Raw genomic sequence first — 13,209 nt, 5'->3', positions numbered from 1 at the left:
ATAAAATTTTAAAACAAATACTGTAAGTAACAATCTGCACTCACAACCAGTCTCATAAGACTATCTATAGGCCACATTTATAGGTCTTTCTGCAAGACTCCCTCCTGCTAACGTTAAGATCTTGTTGAGAGAGCAAACATTATAATGAGGCAGTCAATGTGTGTGCTCACGAGACATATTGCTGAAAGAAGTAAGCTACGAATGCCACGAAAGGAAATTGGTAGGGAAGAATTTTGGGGGTAATTGCTCTAAATCTGAGCACAAATAGGCGCAACTGTCAAACAACTGACTACAAAGTAACGAATATTTATGTCTTGTATAGCAGAACTCTCTTTTCTCCACACCTCACGGTTAATTGCTAGCTACTCCTTCTGTGACAGTTATCTAACAGGTGGTTCATAAGCGGAAGTCAAGAATATCACTGAATCTACATTTTGTCAAATACTGTACATAGTTAAATTCCGACCCTTGAAGAAAATTTAGTGCCAAACGTATTTATTCTTTCTTTTCTATTGTTGGTAGTAGCCCGGTTAAAATCATATTTTGCGTTTGCGCAAATTATTTAGAGGCTATCAATCGATCAAAAAGGACACTAGAGCTGCCTGCGTTATGATTTCTAAATTTAGCTTTAGCAGCTGTAAAGGCAACAGAATACGCCCTTTGAATAAATAGAGGTGAATGGTTCTTTAACCACTTCAGTCCATGCAATTCCCAAATTTCAGGGGGAGGGCAGCTTGCATTCTATCGAATAGCTTTCACTTAGTAGCAATTTGGATCTACCAAGATTATGTTCTTACAGAGATTACTTTGATTGCACGGAAATTGATTACACGATAACACTTTGTATAATAATGCGTTAACTCAAATGGGCCAGGTGATACTTGTCCAATTCACATTCTTTTTGCTGTACTCGAGTCTCTACGATTCTAAACCTTGGCAAGAATCGTCAACTGTATATTCGCGATTCGTATCAAATGGCGTGATGTGGATGAATCGTTCGCAACAATTCTATCGTAAATAATCCTAGATCGTGGTACTTTTTCTTCGTATATAGCGTCTTGGAAGTATCAATAAGGGCTGCTCTACTTTGCTTAGAAGAGCCACACAGAAGTGTCAGTAGCTATGATCCCCAAGTTCTTCCAAAGGGAAAGGTAATAAATCTATCAAATTGCTTGCTATAACAGCTATAATAAAACAATACAAAAATCTATAATACAGTACAACACAGAGTTCATCACTTCCCTTTCTCCTCTTCCTCTTCATCCTTCCCATTCAAGAGATCTTCAAGGAACATACTAGGAGGACGCAACGTGGTTTGAACACTACCAGCAAACGTACCAGTAGTTCCTAATTTTTCACTGTCTGTATCCCTATTATCGCCATTACCAAACCCATTGTCCAAACAAGAAGAAGACGCCATCGTGGCTGAATCCAAATATGGGCCCATCGTCGGTTTCAAAAGTGATGCTGCTGACGAATTGTTGTTATACTTTTGCAAATACATTGATGAAGAATTTCGTTTATCTTGATATAAAGGCAATGATAAACTATCATATTCCAAACTGGGATTATTAAACATGGATTTACGAAATTGTTGTTTATCACTAAGAATGTGATTTTGTAATGATTTTCCCTGTGATAAAGTTGATGACGAATTTGATGATAGATCAAATAATGACGATGAGGATCCATTACGTTTGAGGTTCTGATGAGGGAATGCATAATGTTGAGACATGTCACCAAGACCTGGCGTGGTCGAGTAATAAGTTTCCTTTTCCAATTGAGCTTTTGAGGAGTAGATGTAATGGTTAATGATGCGGTATAATGTCAATGCAAGCAAAATGGCACCAAGAATCGAACCAACAATAATGAAAACTAGACTTGTGGGTAGTGTCGGTATATCAATGTATGGGTTATTCAGATTGGGTATGGCAGTGATGGTAGTGGAGATGGATGATGATGAAGATGAGGATGTTTCTGAAAGTGACGGCATTGATGTCTCGTCACCACTGTCTTTTTCCTCATCACGAATAACAAGTGACGGCATGACTGTGACAAGGGTTGAGTGGGTCGACTGGACAAATGTCAGGCGAGCAACAAGTTCATCAGCCCATGATGATGCTGATGGTATAACTACTTGGCTGGTAGACGTTGGCATATCGATATCGTAACTCGGGCTGGCTGCAATATTGCTAAGATGGCGTTTGTGATTATGATGCTGGTGGCGGTTGTGCTGGTGAATACCACGCGTGCTTATTAACTCCTCATGCGATGAATGTATTATTGTACTCATATTGAATCTTTTGAATGAAAACCCCTTGTATCTGTAAGGAGCTCCGTAGGTATCTCTATAAGCTGGTTTAATCCAAAGGACAAGAAAAGTCAATAAGAAATAAAGTGATGAATTGATAAGTAAATTGTTCAGAAACAACTGAAGATAATTTCACTTCGGGGAAGAATGGAATGAAATGTACAAATATCAATAAAGAGACTAAATTGGGAAAGGGTTAGGAGAAAAGAAAATGTTATAGTAATAGATGGAAATATGACATGCATGAAGAATAAAAAAATAACACGTTTGTGGCTTTTAAAGAAACCCATACACGTCCAACCATCGATTCCTTCCATCCATCGATCTATCTCCTTTTGTCATTCGTAAATGTTGGCTTTTCTTCATCATTACCACCTCCTATGTAGAAAGTGTATTAATTGTGTCACTAAAACTAGAGATAAGTAATTGCGCGTCAAAAAAAAAAAAATAATTAAAATTAAAAAATAGCAAAGAAAATAGACTGTTTTCCCTTATTCTACTCTTCAGCTCTAAAACTATAATCCTGGTGCCATATACCAGAAAAATTATCCTCTAAATTAGCTTGATATCTGTTTTGCTTCGTAAAGAGAACTTCTCGCCACTTCAACCCATTATCATCATCATCATCATCATCACCAACAACAACAACAACTCCAGTTCCATCTACCTTTTGTGTAACTAACAAAAAAGAGTAAAAAAAAAAGATTCTTAATAATAATACGCGTTTCGTGTATTCTCTGCTTATAAGAGAAGGCTTTTGTCTTCCTTTGCAATGAAACAACCCTTTCAGGTATAAAGATTAAACAAAAATAGTTTGTGTCTCTTGAAAGCCTTGCGAAGAGGAAATAATCCATAGGTGTACAAGTAAGTAATTAAAAGAGTTTACGACTATACACTTACTTTCTAAATATGTATAAGCAAAAGGGATGCCCTCAATTCAAGCCACCTTGTAGACCTTTACCACCAGCATCAATAACAACATAGTCCTGGGTTTATCGTCTCCTATTCTCCCCCAAACTCTCTAGAATCGCCAATTTTCATCAGCTGATTCAATAGCCCACTTGAACTTATCTCTCAATGTCTTGGTAAACAACTTTTCAATTGGTACATCAAACTTTTTCGAAAACATAACCGTTAATCGAGGATCGATATAATTCATTTTCGAAGTTCCCAAAGAAACTTCAGAATTATCTTCCTTATCCTTCAATTGCAATGAAGTCGAAACTATTCGATTTTCAAGGGTTTCGATTTGTTGGTATAGTTTTTCCATTGTCATTTTGGCAGGAACCTCAGGTTTACCCGTTTTCAACTCCTTCTTGTATTCCTTTTCCAAATCATGAATCTTGTCCAATTTGTCCTTGATGTCTTTCTTGGTCAACAATGGTTTTTTCTCCATTTTCAACTTCTCATTATCACGTTCCAATTTTTTTAATACTTGTTGTTTTTGTCGTTCAATGATTGCATGATGAATATGTTCAATGTCCTCTTTCACCAAGTCATCCAATTCTTCGAAAAACTTGGGGTCCTTCTTCTTCAACTTGGGGTCCAATTGAAGAATCATCTTTTTCAATCGTATCTTTTGCCAAAGTAGTTCCTTCAACTTATCACTGATTTTTTGAACCGAATTGCCGTGGTTTTTACTCACTGTACGCTGATGGTTACATAAAATGGCCACAGTCCTATTGGCAGCGTTGAACTTGACTACCTTCTCCGCCGCCGTACCCTCATTAGGAATCAAATCCAACTGATCTTGCATGGTTTTGGATGCATTATACGTACGAAATACCTTGGCAGTTAACCCCTTCATATAATTTTGCAATTGCTTATTAACCATACTAGGATTGATTCGATCAAATAAATTATCACCTGGTTGTTTAGGGTCCTTTTTGAATATACGCAAGTTTTTAAAAACTTGTTTTGATACTTCAACCTCTTGATAAAATCGAATCGAATCCTTACCAAGGAAATCAAATATAACAGTATTGGGTGGTTTTAAAGTAATGTGTTCAAATCGAAGCGAACAACATCCGACTGTGTCAGCTTCATCCTCACCTTTTTCTCCGCCAGCTCTCAAGGCGTACACATCAATAAGATACATTGCCGTTGCCATTTGTCGATCCTGCATCTTTTCCAGTTTTAGCATCTTGGTGTAATCTTTTCTAATCGCATCAACATATTTACGCAATTCTCGTGCCGTCTCGAATTTCTTAAAGTCAGATTGCCCCTTAACCGAGGAATTAGCGGCAAACCGCACATATTTAAACGAATCAGCAATGTTCTCCTTCCACATTGCCAACCAAGTGACTTCATTGTCGTGTCGAACTTCCGCCCACTTGTGTCCTGGTGGTGGATCAGGGACTTTAACATTGGCACTCAAATTCAATGTAACTTGTTCAGGATAAACTCTTCTTTTCAATTTTCCAGTCTTGGGGTGGGCACCACGACCTCGGAATAATCCTGGTGGTTCAATACGAAAATTACCCACTAATTCTTTCCTTCCATTAAGCAAACATGTCTTGTATGGTTCTTCAATCTTGTCTTTTTCTTCCTTGAGTCTCTTTTTCTCATCTTTACTCAACGCCTTCTTCTCTTCACGGTTTTTTTCAAAATATGCATACATTTTGCTAAAGTCTAATTTATTGAAATCAGTAATGTCAACTCCACATCCACCACATTCTTTTAGCACTTGTTGGAAATCTTGGAAAAAATTGTTTTGGAATACGGGGTTTTTAGCATGATCAGTTTCAACCATGGCTCCAAAAAACCCAGCAACTTCTTCTGCTTCAATGGGTAAATTGACTGGTTTTCCGTCATAATATAACTTGACATGTGATGGTAATGGTTCATAAGGTGGAGGGAACATGACTCCATTATGTTCCAATGATGTCCATTTGATTTCACCATCATTGTCGCCTGACTGTTGTTCCCACCATTTATAAGTATCTTCATCTTCGGATCCTGGTGTTTCGCTCTTGACAGAGGTCTCCTTCTTTGCTTTCGATGAGTTGGATTTCGGTTCCGCTTTAACCTTTGATTTAGGTTCTGCTTTCACTTTTGTTTTGGCTGTTGTAGTGGCTGTTTTGGTTGCTTTGGCTGCTTTGGTTGCTTTGGCTGCTTTGGTTGCTTTGGTCTTGGGTTCAGCTTTAACTTTTGGTGTTGCCTTCTTCTTTGTGTCTGTCTTTTTCGTAGTCGTTGTCTCCTTCTTGACTGACGTAGCTTTCTTTGTATTTCCATTGTTAGTCTTGGCCTTCTTCGACAATGGAATATCGTCGTCTTCATCATAATCGCCATCATCGTCATCACCATTATCATCACTGACATCTGACTCCACGGCTGCTCTTTTTCTATTTCTCCTTATCAATGGAACATCATCCTCTTCTTCGTCGTGATCTATATCATCTGATGTTGGCGAAGTAGATACTGTTTGCGATTCAATGGGTAGTTGACTAAGGGCAGTGTCTTCATCAGAAGAACTCATTATTTGATAATATTAACCTTTCTTTGAAATGGTGGGAGCACTGAAGTTGGGGTGAGTCAAATCGATTTGGATTAAAAGGTAATGAAGTGAATGTGAGGTAGATTTAAATCTGATGATACAATTTGTTGAAATGTATGTATCTGTATTGGGTGTGGGTGTGTGTGTTAGTGTGTGTGTGTGTATCTACCTACTGAAGGTAAATTGGTTGTTAAATATTGATTTGATTTTTGCTCAACTGTTGTTAAGAAATTTCCCAATAAAAGAAAGAAGAATGAAAAAAAAGAAAAAAGTAAAAAAAGAAATTGACGTGTCTATCTCAAAACAAATACCCATGGAATTCAATCAGCTGCAACATTGAAAATATAGCACTAAAGAAGTTAGCCATTACTGTTGTTGCACTTTTAACTTACTAGTTAGTCAAAAAACGTTGATTTATATTGAAAATTAAAGTTATTTTTGGCTTTTCAAAAGCCAACTTAAATGATATGTGGTTTTAATCGACCCATTGTTTCTCTTGTTTTTTTGTCCTGATTTTGCATCCAATATATATAAAAGAGCACAAGACTTTGAGTAAATCCACAATTATTGCACATGCTGTGTCCCAGTGAATTATCAAAGGCTCAAGTTGAAAATCCTAGTGGTTTATGTGTATCCTTTGGTTCCAAATTGTAGATAGTTACAGGGTTTACCTCCACTTTCTAATTAAGTCGTGTGCAAACTTAAGAAACTCACAATCAATGTCGCAAAAGTTTGGAATTGTCGTGTCATAATTCAGAAATCTTGACAAGTCTAACTCCATCAAATGTAAAAAAACGTCAAGCGTCTGAAAATTGCCCTCTTTACGTTGAAAAAAGGGTTATTCATTGTCTTCTTCGAACTTAATGAATGTGACGAAAAGAAAATAATAAAGATGTAACCCCTTACACAAGATAAAAAGTACCACCAAGGGATGAAGCCATTTGACTACTACACGCACCACTTATACCCTCTTCTTTTGTCAGTGGTATGTCTTGTCTCTCTTATCACAAATGACCATCTCTTTTTTTGATATTAAAAGATTCCAACAAACCCAACTACATCTCAGTTCAGTTGTATCTTAATTACCCTTCGCTTCTTTTACTCTCTTCAAACTTTTGTGATTCATTCAACGGCATTTGACAAAAGAAAATTTCTTTTTCTTTATTAATTTTTTTGCCTCTTAAATAATCATCGTCATCATAAACTAAACTATTTGACAAGATGGACATGCCCGAATAACCCTCTTAATAGCTCCTCTCTCTCTTTTCCTCCTCCTCCTCCTCCTTCTCTTCCTGGCTATACACGTAAGAATAATCATTTGGTAAACCATCCAACCAACCATCCGTCCATCCATTAAGTCCAAGCGAAAGCGAGGTGTTTTTGTTAAATGTTAAACAATAGGAAGAATTGCCTTACAATTAACTTTTGTACGGCAAATCTACCACATATTGCCTTTCTTTAATTTGTTTTCTTTTCTTTTGTTGGTTTTGTTCTTTTTCTTTTTTCGCAATTAGATGCCGTAAGAAAAATAAAAAATAAAAAATAGAAAATTAAAAATCAAAATTGCCTTACAATGAATTGCCCATACAACCCAGTCCTCTTTGTCTCTGTTACTTTCAATTATTGTTTAAACTTCTCTCTTTCTCTTTCCATTAGGTGTCAACTTAAGACTTCCCTAAAAGGATATAGCTCACTTTCTACATCGCGCTTCTCCATCTTATCTTTTTTTAGATTCCCTCCTTCTACTTCAAGTAAACTCTGATTATGTGAGATTGGCTTGGATGATTTTGTGGGGAAAGAAAGTTGAAAAACAAATGAGGTATCATTCGTATTAGTTTTCATTACACCCCCTCTTTCACTCACAACAACACTCACACCCACAGTCCCTCCACCACCCATTATTTTTTTTCCTCTCCCATGTTCTTTTCATTGGAGCATAAAGAGCCGAATCAAGGGGAGGACTTTAGTCGTAATCAATTTGACTATAATTGTGTTAAATTGGGGGGATGATATGCTATCTTTAATTTTTTTTCCGGACGACGGTTAGTGATAAATTGATTTTGCTTATCAAGAAGCACTGAAATTGAGAAAATTTTCTTTTTATTTTTAATTACACTAACTACTGTAACAATGCAGCGAAAAAAAGAAATTTTATTAAAAGGGCTTAACCGCCCTACAATTGCAAAAGATACAACTTAGCTGAAACTGAAAATTTTATCGTCTACATTTCTATTGTATTCCACTTTAAAACCATTTTGCTCCTCATCATTTATTTATCCCACCCCCTCAATATATATATAACATCTCCTTTCTTCCTTCTAATATTTTTACCAAGCGGAGTATTTTAAGATTTTAAGATTTTAACTTTTAACTTTTAACTTTTAACTTTTAATACCTAATATCACCAACAATACCCACTAGCCTTCTAACAAAATGAGTCGTCACGATCTAGAAAAGGGCAGTGGCTCATTATCCGCAACAACATCATCGTCAAATCCAAACATTGCCGTATCACCTTCCCATAACAACAACATCTACCCATCACATTCAAAGGCTTTCAGCACCAAAGAAAAACATCCTCATGATTCCGACTTTATACAGGATGACGACGAGATATTTCTCGTCGATGGAGATGCCGAGGATGGTTCAGTAAACGAAATCAAGCGTGGGTTAAAAGCCCGTCACGTGTCCATGATCGCTCTTGGTGGAACTATCGGTACTGGTCTTTTCATATCAACAGGTAGTACATTGGCCGATGCCGGACCCGTTTTGTCGCTCATTTCATTCTTGTTTATGACATCAATTGCATTTTCAGTCACGCAATCCTTGGGAGAAATGGCAACGTTGATTCCAGTATCGGGTTCGTTTGCTCAATTTGTTACTAGATGGATTTCAAAATCGGCTGGTGCCGCCAATGGTTGGTTATATTGGTTCAGTTGGGCCATGACATTTGCTCTTGAATTGTCGGTTATTGGACAGGTGATTCAGTATTGGACCGACGCTGTACCATTGGCAGCTTGGATCAGTATCTTTTTTGTCATTATCACTGTGTTTAATTTCTTCCCCGTCAAATTTTACGGTGAGGTTGAATTTTGGGTGGCGTCAATCAAAGTGTTGGCTGTCTTTGGATGGATCATTTATGCATTGTGTATGGTTTGTGGTGCTGGAAAGACGGGGCCCGTTGGGTTTAGGTACTGGAGAAACGGATACGCTTGGGGTCCTGGGATTTTGGTCTCCGATAAAGCCACCAGTAGGTTTCTCGGTTGGTTATCATCTTTGATCAATGCCGCATTCACATTCCAAGGTACTGAATTGACGGGTATTTCCGCTGGTGAGTCAGCCAATCCACGCCGTACTGTTCCTCGTGCCATCAAGAAGGTGTTGTTTCGTATTTTGATTTTCTACGTCTTGTGCATGTTCTTCATTGGTTTGCTTGTTCCCTATAATGATCCTAAATTAACTGGTGGTAGTTACACATCAAACTCACCTTTTATTATCGCCATGAACAACTCGGGAACTAAAGTGTTGCCCCACATTTTCAACGCTGTTATTGTAACCACAATCATATCGGCCGCCAACTCCAATGTTTATTGTGGATCGCGTATTGTTTACGGGTTGGCTGAATCTGGTGTTGCGCCCAAATTCTTCCTCAAGACAAATCGTGGTGGTGTGCCTTATTTCGCCGTTATGTTAACGGCTGCATTTGGTGCATTGGGATACTTGGCCGTTTCCGACAGTGGAGAGAATGCCTTTACGTGGTTATTGAACATGTCCTCGACAGCAGGATTGATCTGCTGGGGATTCATCTCCGCCAGTCATATCAGATTTATGAATGTATTGAAGAAACGGGGAATTAGCCGTGATTCCTTACCTTATAAAGCCATGTTTATGCCCGTTGCCGGTTACTATGCCTGTTTTTTCATCTTTTTAATCACCTTGATTCAAGGGTTCCAGGCGTTCTTCAATGGGTTCAATGTTACTGATTTCTTCACTGCCTATATCTCGGTTATATTTTTTGTTGTCTTGTGGATTGGATTCCAATTATTTTTCCATGGTTTTAGTTTGAAGTGGGAGGATTATTTCGTGCCTTTGGATGAATGTGATATTGATTCTGGAGTTAGGGAAGTTGATGAGATGGAGTGGGAGTCAACTGAGCCAAGCAACTTGTGGGAGAAATTCTGGGATATTGTGGCATAGAGAAAGGAAAGGAAAAGAGGAGAGGAGTGGGAATTTTGACATACAGGTTTTTATATTTGCATGGAAGTAGCCGTGACAGCTGACACACACAAAGGCTACTTCTTTTTTGTTTTATTCATTTATATTCGTTGATGATGTTATATATGGTTACACATTTTTTGTATACTAGAGTTTAGTTTATTTTTTAATTCACATTTAAAATAATTTGTTTGTAGGGAGGAGCTACTTTATTCAAGGTTTAAAAATTCAATTCATTGTTATACAATATATATAACAGAGTAAAGTCTGATGTATTTTGTAAAATATAAAAAAACAACTAATCAGATACTTGATAGTGTTTAATCATAATCACATACTTAAAAATAGGAAAATCTGGGAATCAAAAATAAAAAAAAAAAGGAGGGGAAAGAATGTAGCAACGTATTACAAAGGAATGTTGGTGTCATGTCTGTCCTTAATTGTACAAGACGTAGTTACCCTTACCTTGGGTAACACCAACGGTACATCCATCCTTTCCATTACCATTGTATTTACCATTCTCATAAACACATTGGCCACTAACATTGGAAGAATCATCAGCAGCAACAATCTTGACGTTGAAGTTCAATGAATCGTAATTGTTTGGGTTTGGAATCAAGGACAAATAAGCAATACCATTTGAATAACCAGCACCGAAATTCAATGGAGCCCAATTTCCAACACCAGATCCTGATGTTCCCCAAACACAACCATCTTCGTACGAAACACCAGCATTGTTGACATAATATTGTGCAGAAGTAGATCCTCCTTTCCATTTGTAATAAGAATCTTGGTCAACAACAGTAATAACTGAGCTTTGACCAGCACCAACAACGGTTGGAATAACCATATTTTCAGTACCTGGGTAATCAGTTCTACAAATGGCAACTGATTTATCAATTTTGCTAACAACGTTGGCTTTATTGGCACCCCATTCACACAAGTAGTTTGATCTTGAGTTGGTCTTGTATAATTTACCATTCTTACACAATAATCCACCAACTGAAACTCCATTTGATGGTTGTGAGTCTGGCCATTGGGTCTTGGACATACCACTTTGACAAGCATAGGAGCAGTAAGAACCGTCTTGACATTTTCCACCAGTTGAAGTGTCACTGTTGTAAATTCCGGACCAACCACCGAAACCCAAGTGGTTCAAGGCAATAACACCTTGTCCTGAAGGGAAAGAATCACATGAGAGAACACCATCTTGGAACTCTTCAGTTGGATTTTCAAAAGCCGACAAGTCTCCATAGATACCATTGTCGGAGGACGATCCACTAGAGCTGGTTGAGGACGCTTGCGAAGAAGAAGTAGAAGCAGAAATGGTTCCACTTGGCAAAGACAAGGTAGATGGTTCGTTTGAAGTCAACGAGTCATTTTGAACAATGGTTGTAGTTGATGAGACGTCGAGTGAAGTAGTGCCAGTTTGCTCTGCATCGCCAGTTGATTCAGTTGAGGTAACGGCGGTAGTAGTAACTGGGTTACCCTTGGCATCAACAGTAACGGTAACATAAGCATAATCATAAACCACGGCTCTCTTGTGTTTATGATGACCGTGAAAAACTGGTTCTTGACAGTCTTCTTCCCTCTTGACAGCAGCAGGAACAACTGCATGTTGTTGATAAGCAGCATCAGCGGCAGGAGCAGGTGCTGGAGCAGCCATGGCACAGGCAGCAAAAGCTAAAACGAATGTATTGGAAAACTTCATTGCGATGGAAAAACTTAAACAATCTAATTGTAATAGTAGTAGTAGTAGTTGTTGTTGTTAAAGGAACGTATTAGTGAGTGAGTGAGTGTATATCTAATGAGTGAACAAGGGTGAGTTTTGTAGTTGTACTAACGAAATGGAAATTAATCTCTTTTGGATAATTTGATAAAAATTAAATAAGGAGTGACTTGAGGTTAGTTTTAAGTTAGTAACAAAGAAGTGTTATATGGATAACAGTCTGCTTTTGCTTTGTTTTGTTTTGTAAATTGGTTTGTGAAGTTGTAGGTTGAAAGAAGGAAGAAAAAGGAGTGTGTTGTGGATTCAAGGTTGGTTAAAAAATTTTTCTCATTGCCAATTGCGTGGTGGTGGGAAGTTTGGTTGGCTTAGCGTTGTTGATTAATATTATTATTAGCAACTATTTTGTTGTTGTTGTTGTTTATTATTACTAGGCTTAGTGTTGGGAAAGGAGGTCGTCTCATTCTCTTCAGAGGCTTCTTAATGCAATAATTCCATGCGTCTCACACAAAACAGCTAAACCTGTTTTTACGACACTAAAAGTAAAAAAATACAAAGGCTAATGGGGAAAAATGACAATGGAATGGTATGTTTTAAGTATTGGTGTATGGTTGTTGTTGGTGTGTCGTAATAAAATCGTTTCATATTTTCCAAACGACGTGCGTATAAATTAAAACAAACAATTTTAGTATTATTATTATTATTATTGTTGTTGTTTATTATTTGCGTGTTTTTCTCTTGTGTGTAGTAGTAGTAGTATAGTAATGTGCGTGTGGAATGTGTTTATTTTTTTTTAACAATAAAGAAAAAAATAACACGATATTTCTTAAAACCAAATGCGCGTCTTTGTGTTCTTTGATTTTCTCCTCAAGTGTTGACCAGCCATGCAATAAAACAACAAGCAGCAAGCAACAAACACCAAACACCAAACAACAAATTGTTTGTCTTTTCTTGTGTTTTAGACTAAAACTAAAAGAATTAGTGAGGTCTCAGTATGAAAAGTTGTTTTAATAATAAGCGACACTCTAACAGGACTGGCATAGCACTTTCATAAAGATCACGTTATTCTCTTGGAACCCACTCCTTTTGGTTTTTATTATTATACATCCAATTTCATTACTTGATTCATAGTAAATTGTGAATAAATAGTGTGCATGCTGTTCAAACTGTTACTGTATCGGTTATTCATTACTCCGTGTAGTTTGTATGGCATTCCAATCTGTTGTAGTAACTTTAACCTTAAACAATTCCCAGTTCATGTGTATCTATTTCTCAAAGCCACGCACTCTCCTAAAACAAGGCGTATTCTTCCTCTTCTCCATCCTTATTGCCTTAGTGCGGATGTTGTTGTTGTTGTCTTCCCCTCTGTGGTTGTAATGTTGTGTTATGCTGGTTGCCTCTTCTATTTTTAGATGAGACAATTTTGTAACTATTTCCTCCTGTTTCCTCCTGTTTATCTCT

General features: G+C 37.4%; 4 protein-coding genes across 4 annotated transcripts; 1 reads left to right on the top strand and 3 right to left on the bottom strand. All coding sequences in view use genetic code 12, as the record gives it.

Moving 5' to 3' along the window:
* Nucleotides 1-1,234: 1,234 nt before the first annotated feature.
* On the bottom strand, nucleotides 1,235-2,293 carry CANMA_002318 (pheromone-regulated protein; the record flags this gene model as incomplete). The annotated part of the gene is made up of 1 exon (XM_051814374.1): nucleotides 1,235-2,293. The coding sequence occupies one exon, from the start codon at nucleotides 2,291-2,293 to the stop codon at nucleotides 1,235-1,237; it is 1,059 nt and encodes a 352-aa protein (XP_051672103.1).
* A 1,039-nt stretch (nucleotides 2,294-3,332) lies between these two features.
* TOP1 (DNA topoisomerase 1) lies at nucleotides 3,333-5,789 on the bottom strand (the record flags this gene model as incomplete). Its single annotated transcript, XM_051814373.1, has 1 exon — nucleotides 3,333-5,789. One exon carries the CDS (start codon nucleotides 5,787-5,789, stop codon nucleotides 3,333-3,335), a length of 2,457 nt encoding a protein of 818 aa, XP_051672102.1.
* Nucleotides 5,790-8,240: 2,451 nt separating this feature from the next.
* On the top strand, nucleotides 8,241-10,004 carry CANMA_002316 (amino acid permease; the record flags this gene model as incomplete). The annotated part of the gene is made up of 1 exon (XM_051814371.1): nucleotides 8,241-10,004. One exon carries the CDS (start codon nucleotides 8,241-8,243, stop codon nucleotides 10,002-10,004), a length of 1,764 nt encoding a protein of 587 aa, XP_051672101.1.
* Nucleotides 10,005-10,458: 454 nt separating this feature from the next.
* On the bottom strand, nucleotides 10,459-11,733 carry SUN41 (putative glucosidase; the record flags this gene model as incomplete). The annotated part of the gene is made up of 1 exon (XM_051814370.1): nucleotides 10,459-11,733. The coding sequence occupies one exon, from the start codon at nucleotides 11,731-11,733 to the stop codon at nucleotides 10,459-10,461; it is 1,275 nt and encodes a 424-aa protein (XP_051672100.1).
* Nucleotides 11,734-13,209: the final 1,476 nt, after the last annotated feature.

Source organism: Candida margitis, assembly GCF_024628925.1.
Source record: "Candida margitis strain CBS 14175 chromosome Unknown scaffold12, whole genome shotgun sequence".
In the NCBI taxonomy this organism is placed as follows: Eukaryota; Fungi; Ascomycota; class Pichiomycetes; order Serinales; family Debaryomycetaceae; genus Lodderomyces; species Lodderomyces margitis.
This window is presented reverse-complemented; position numbering and strand designations above follow the sequence as displayed.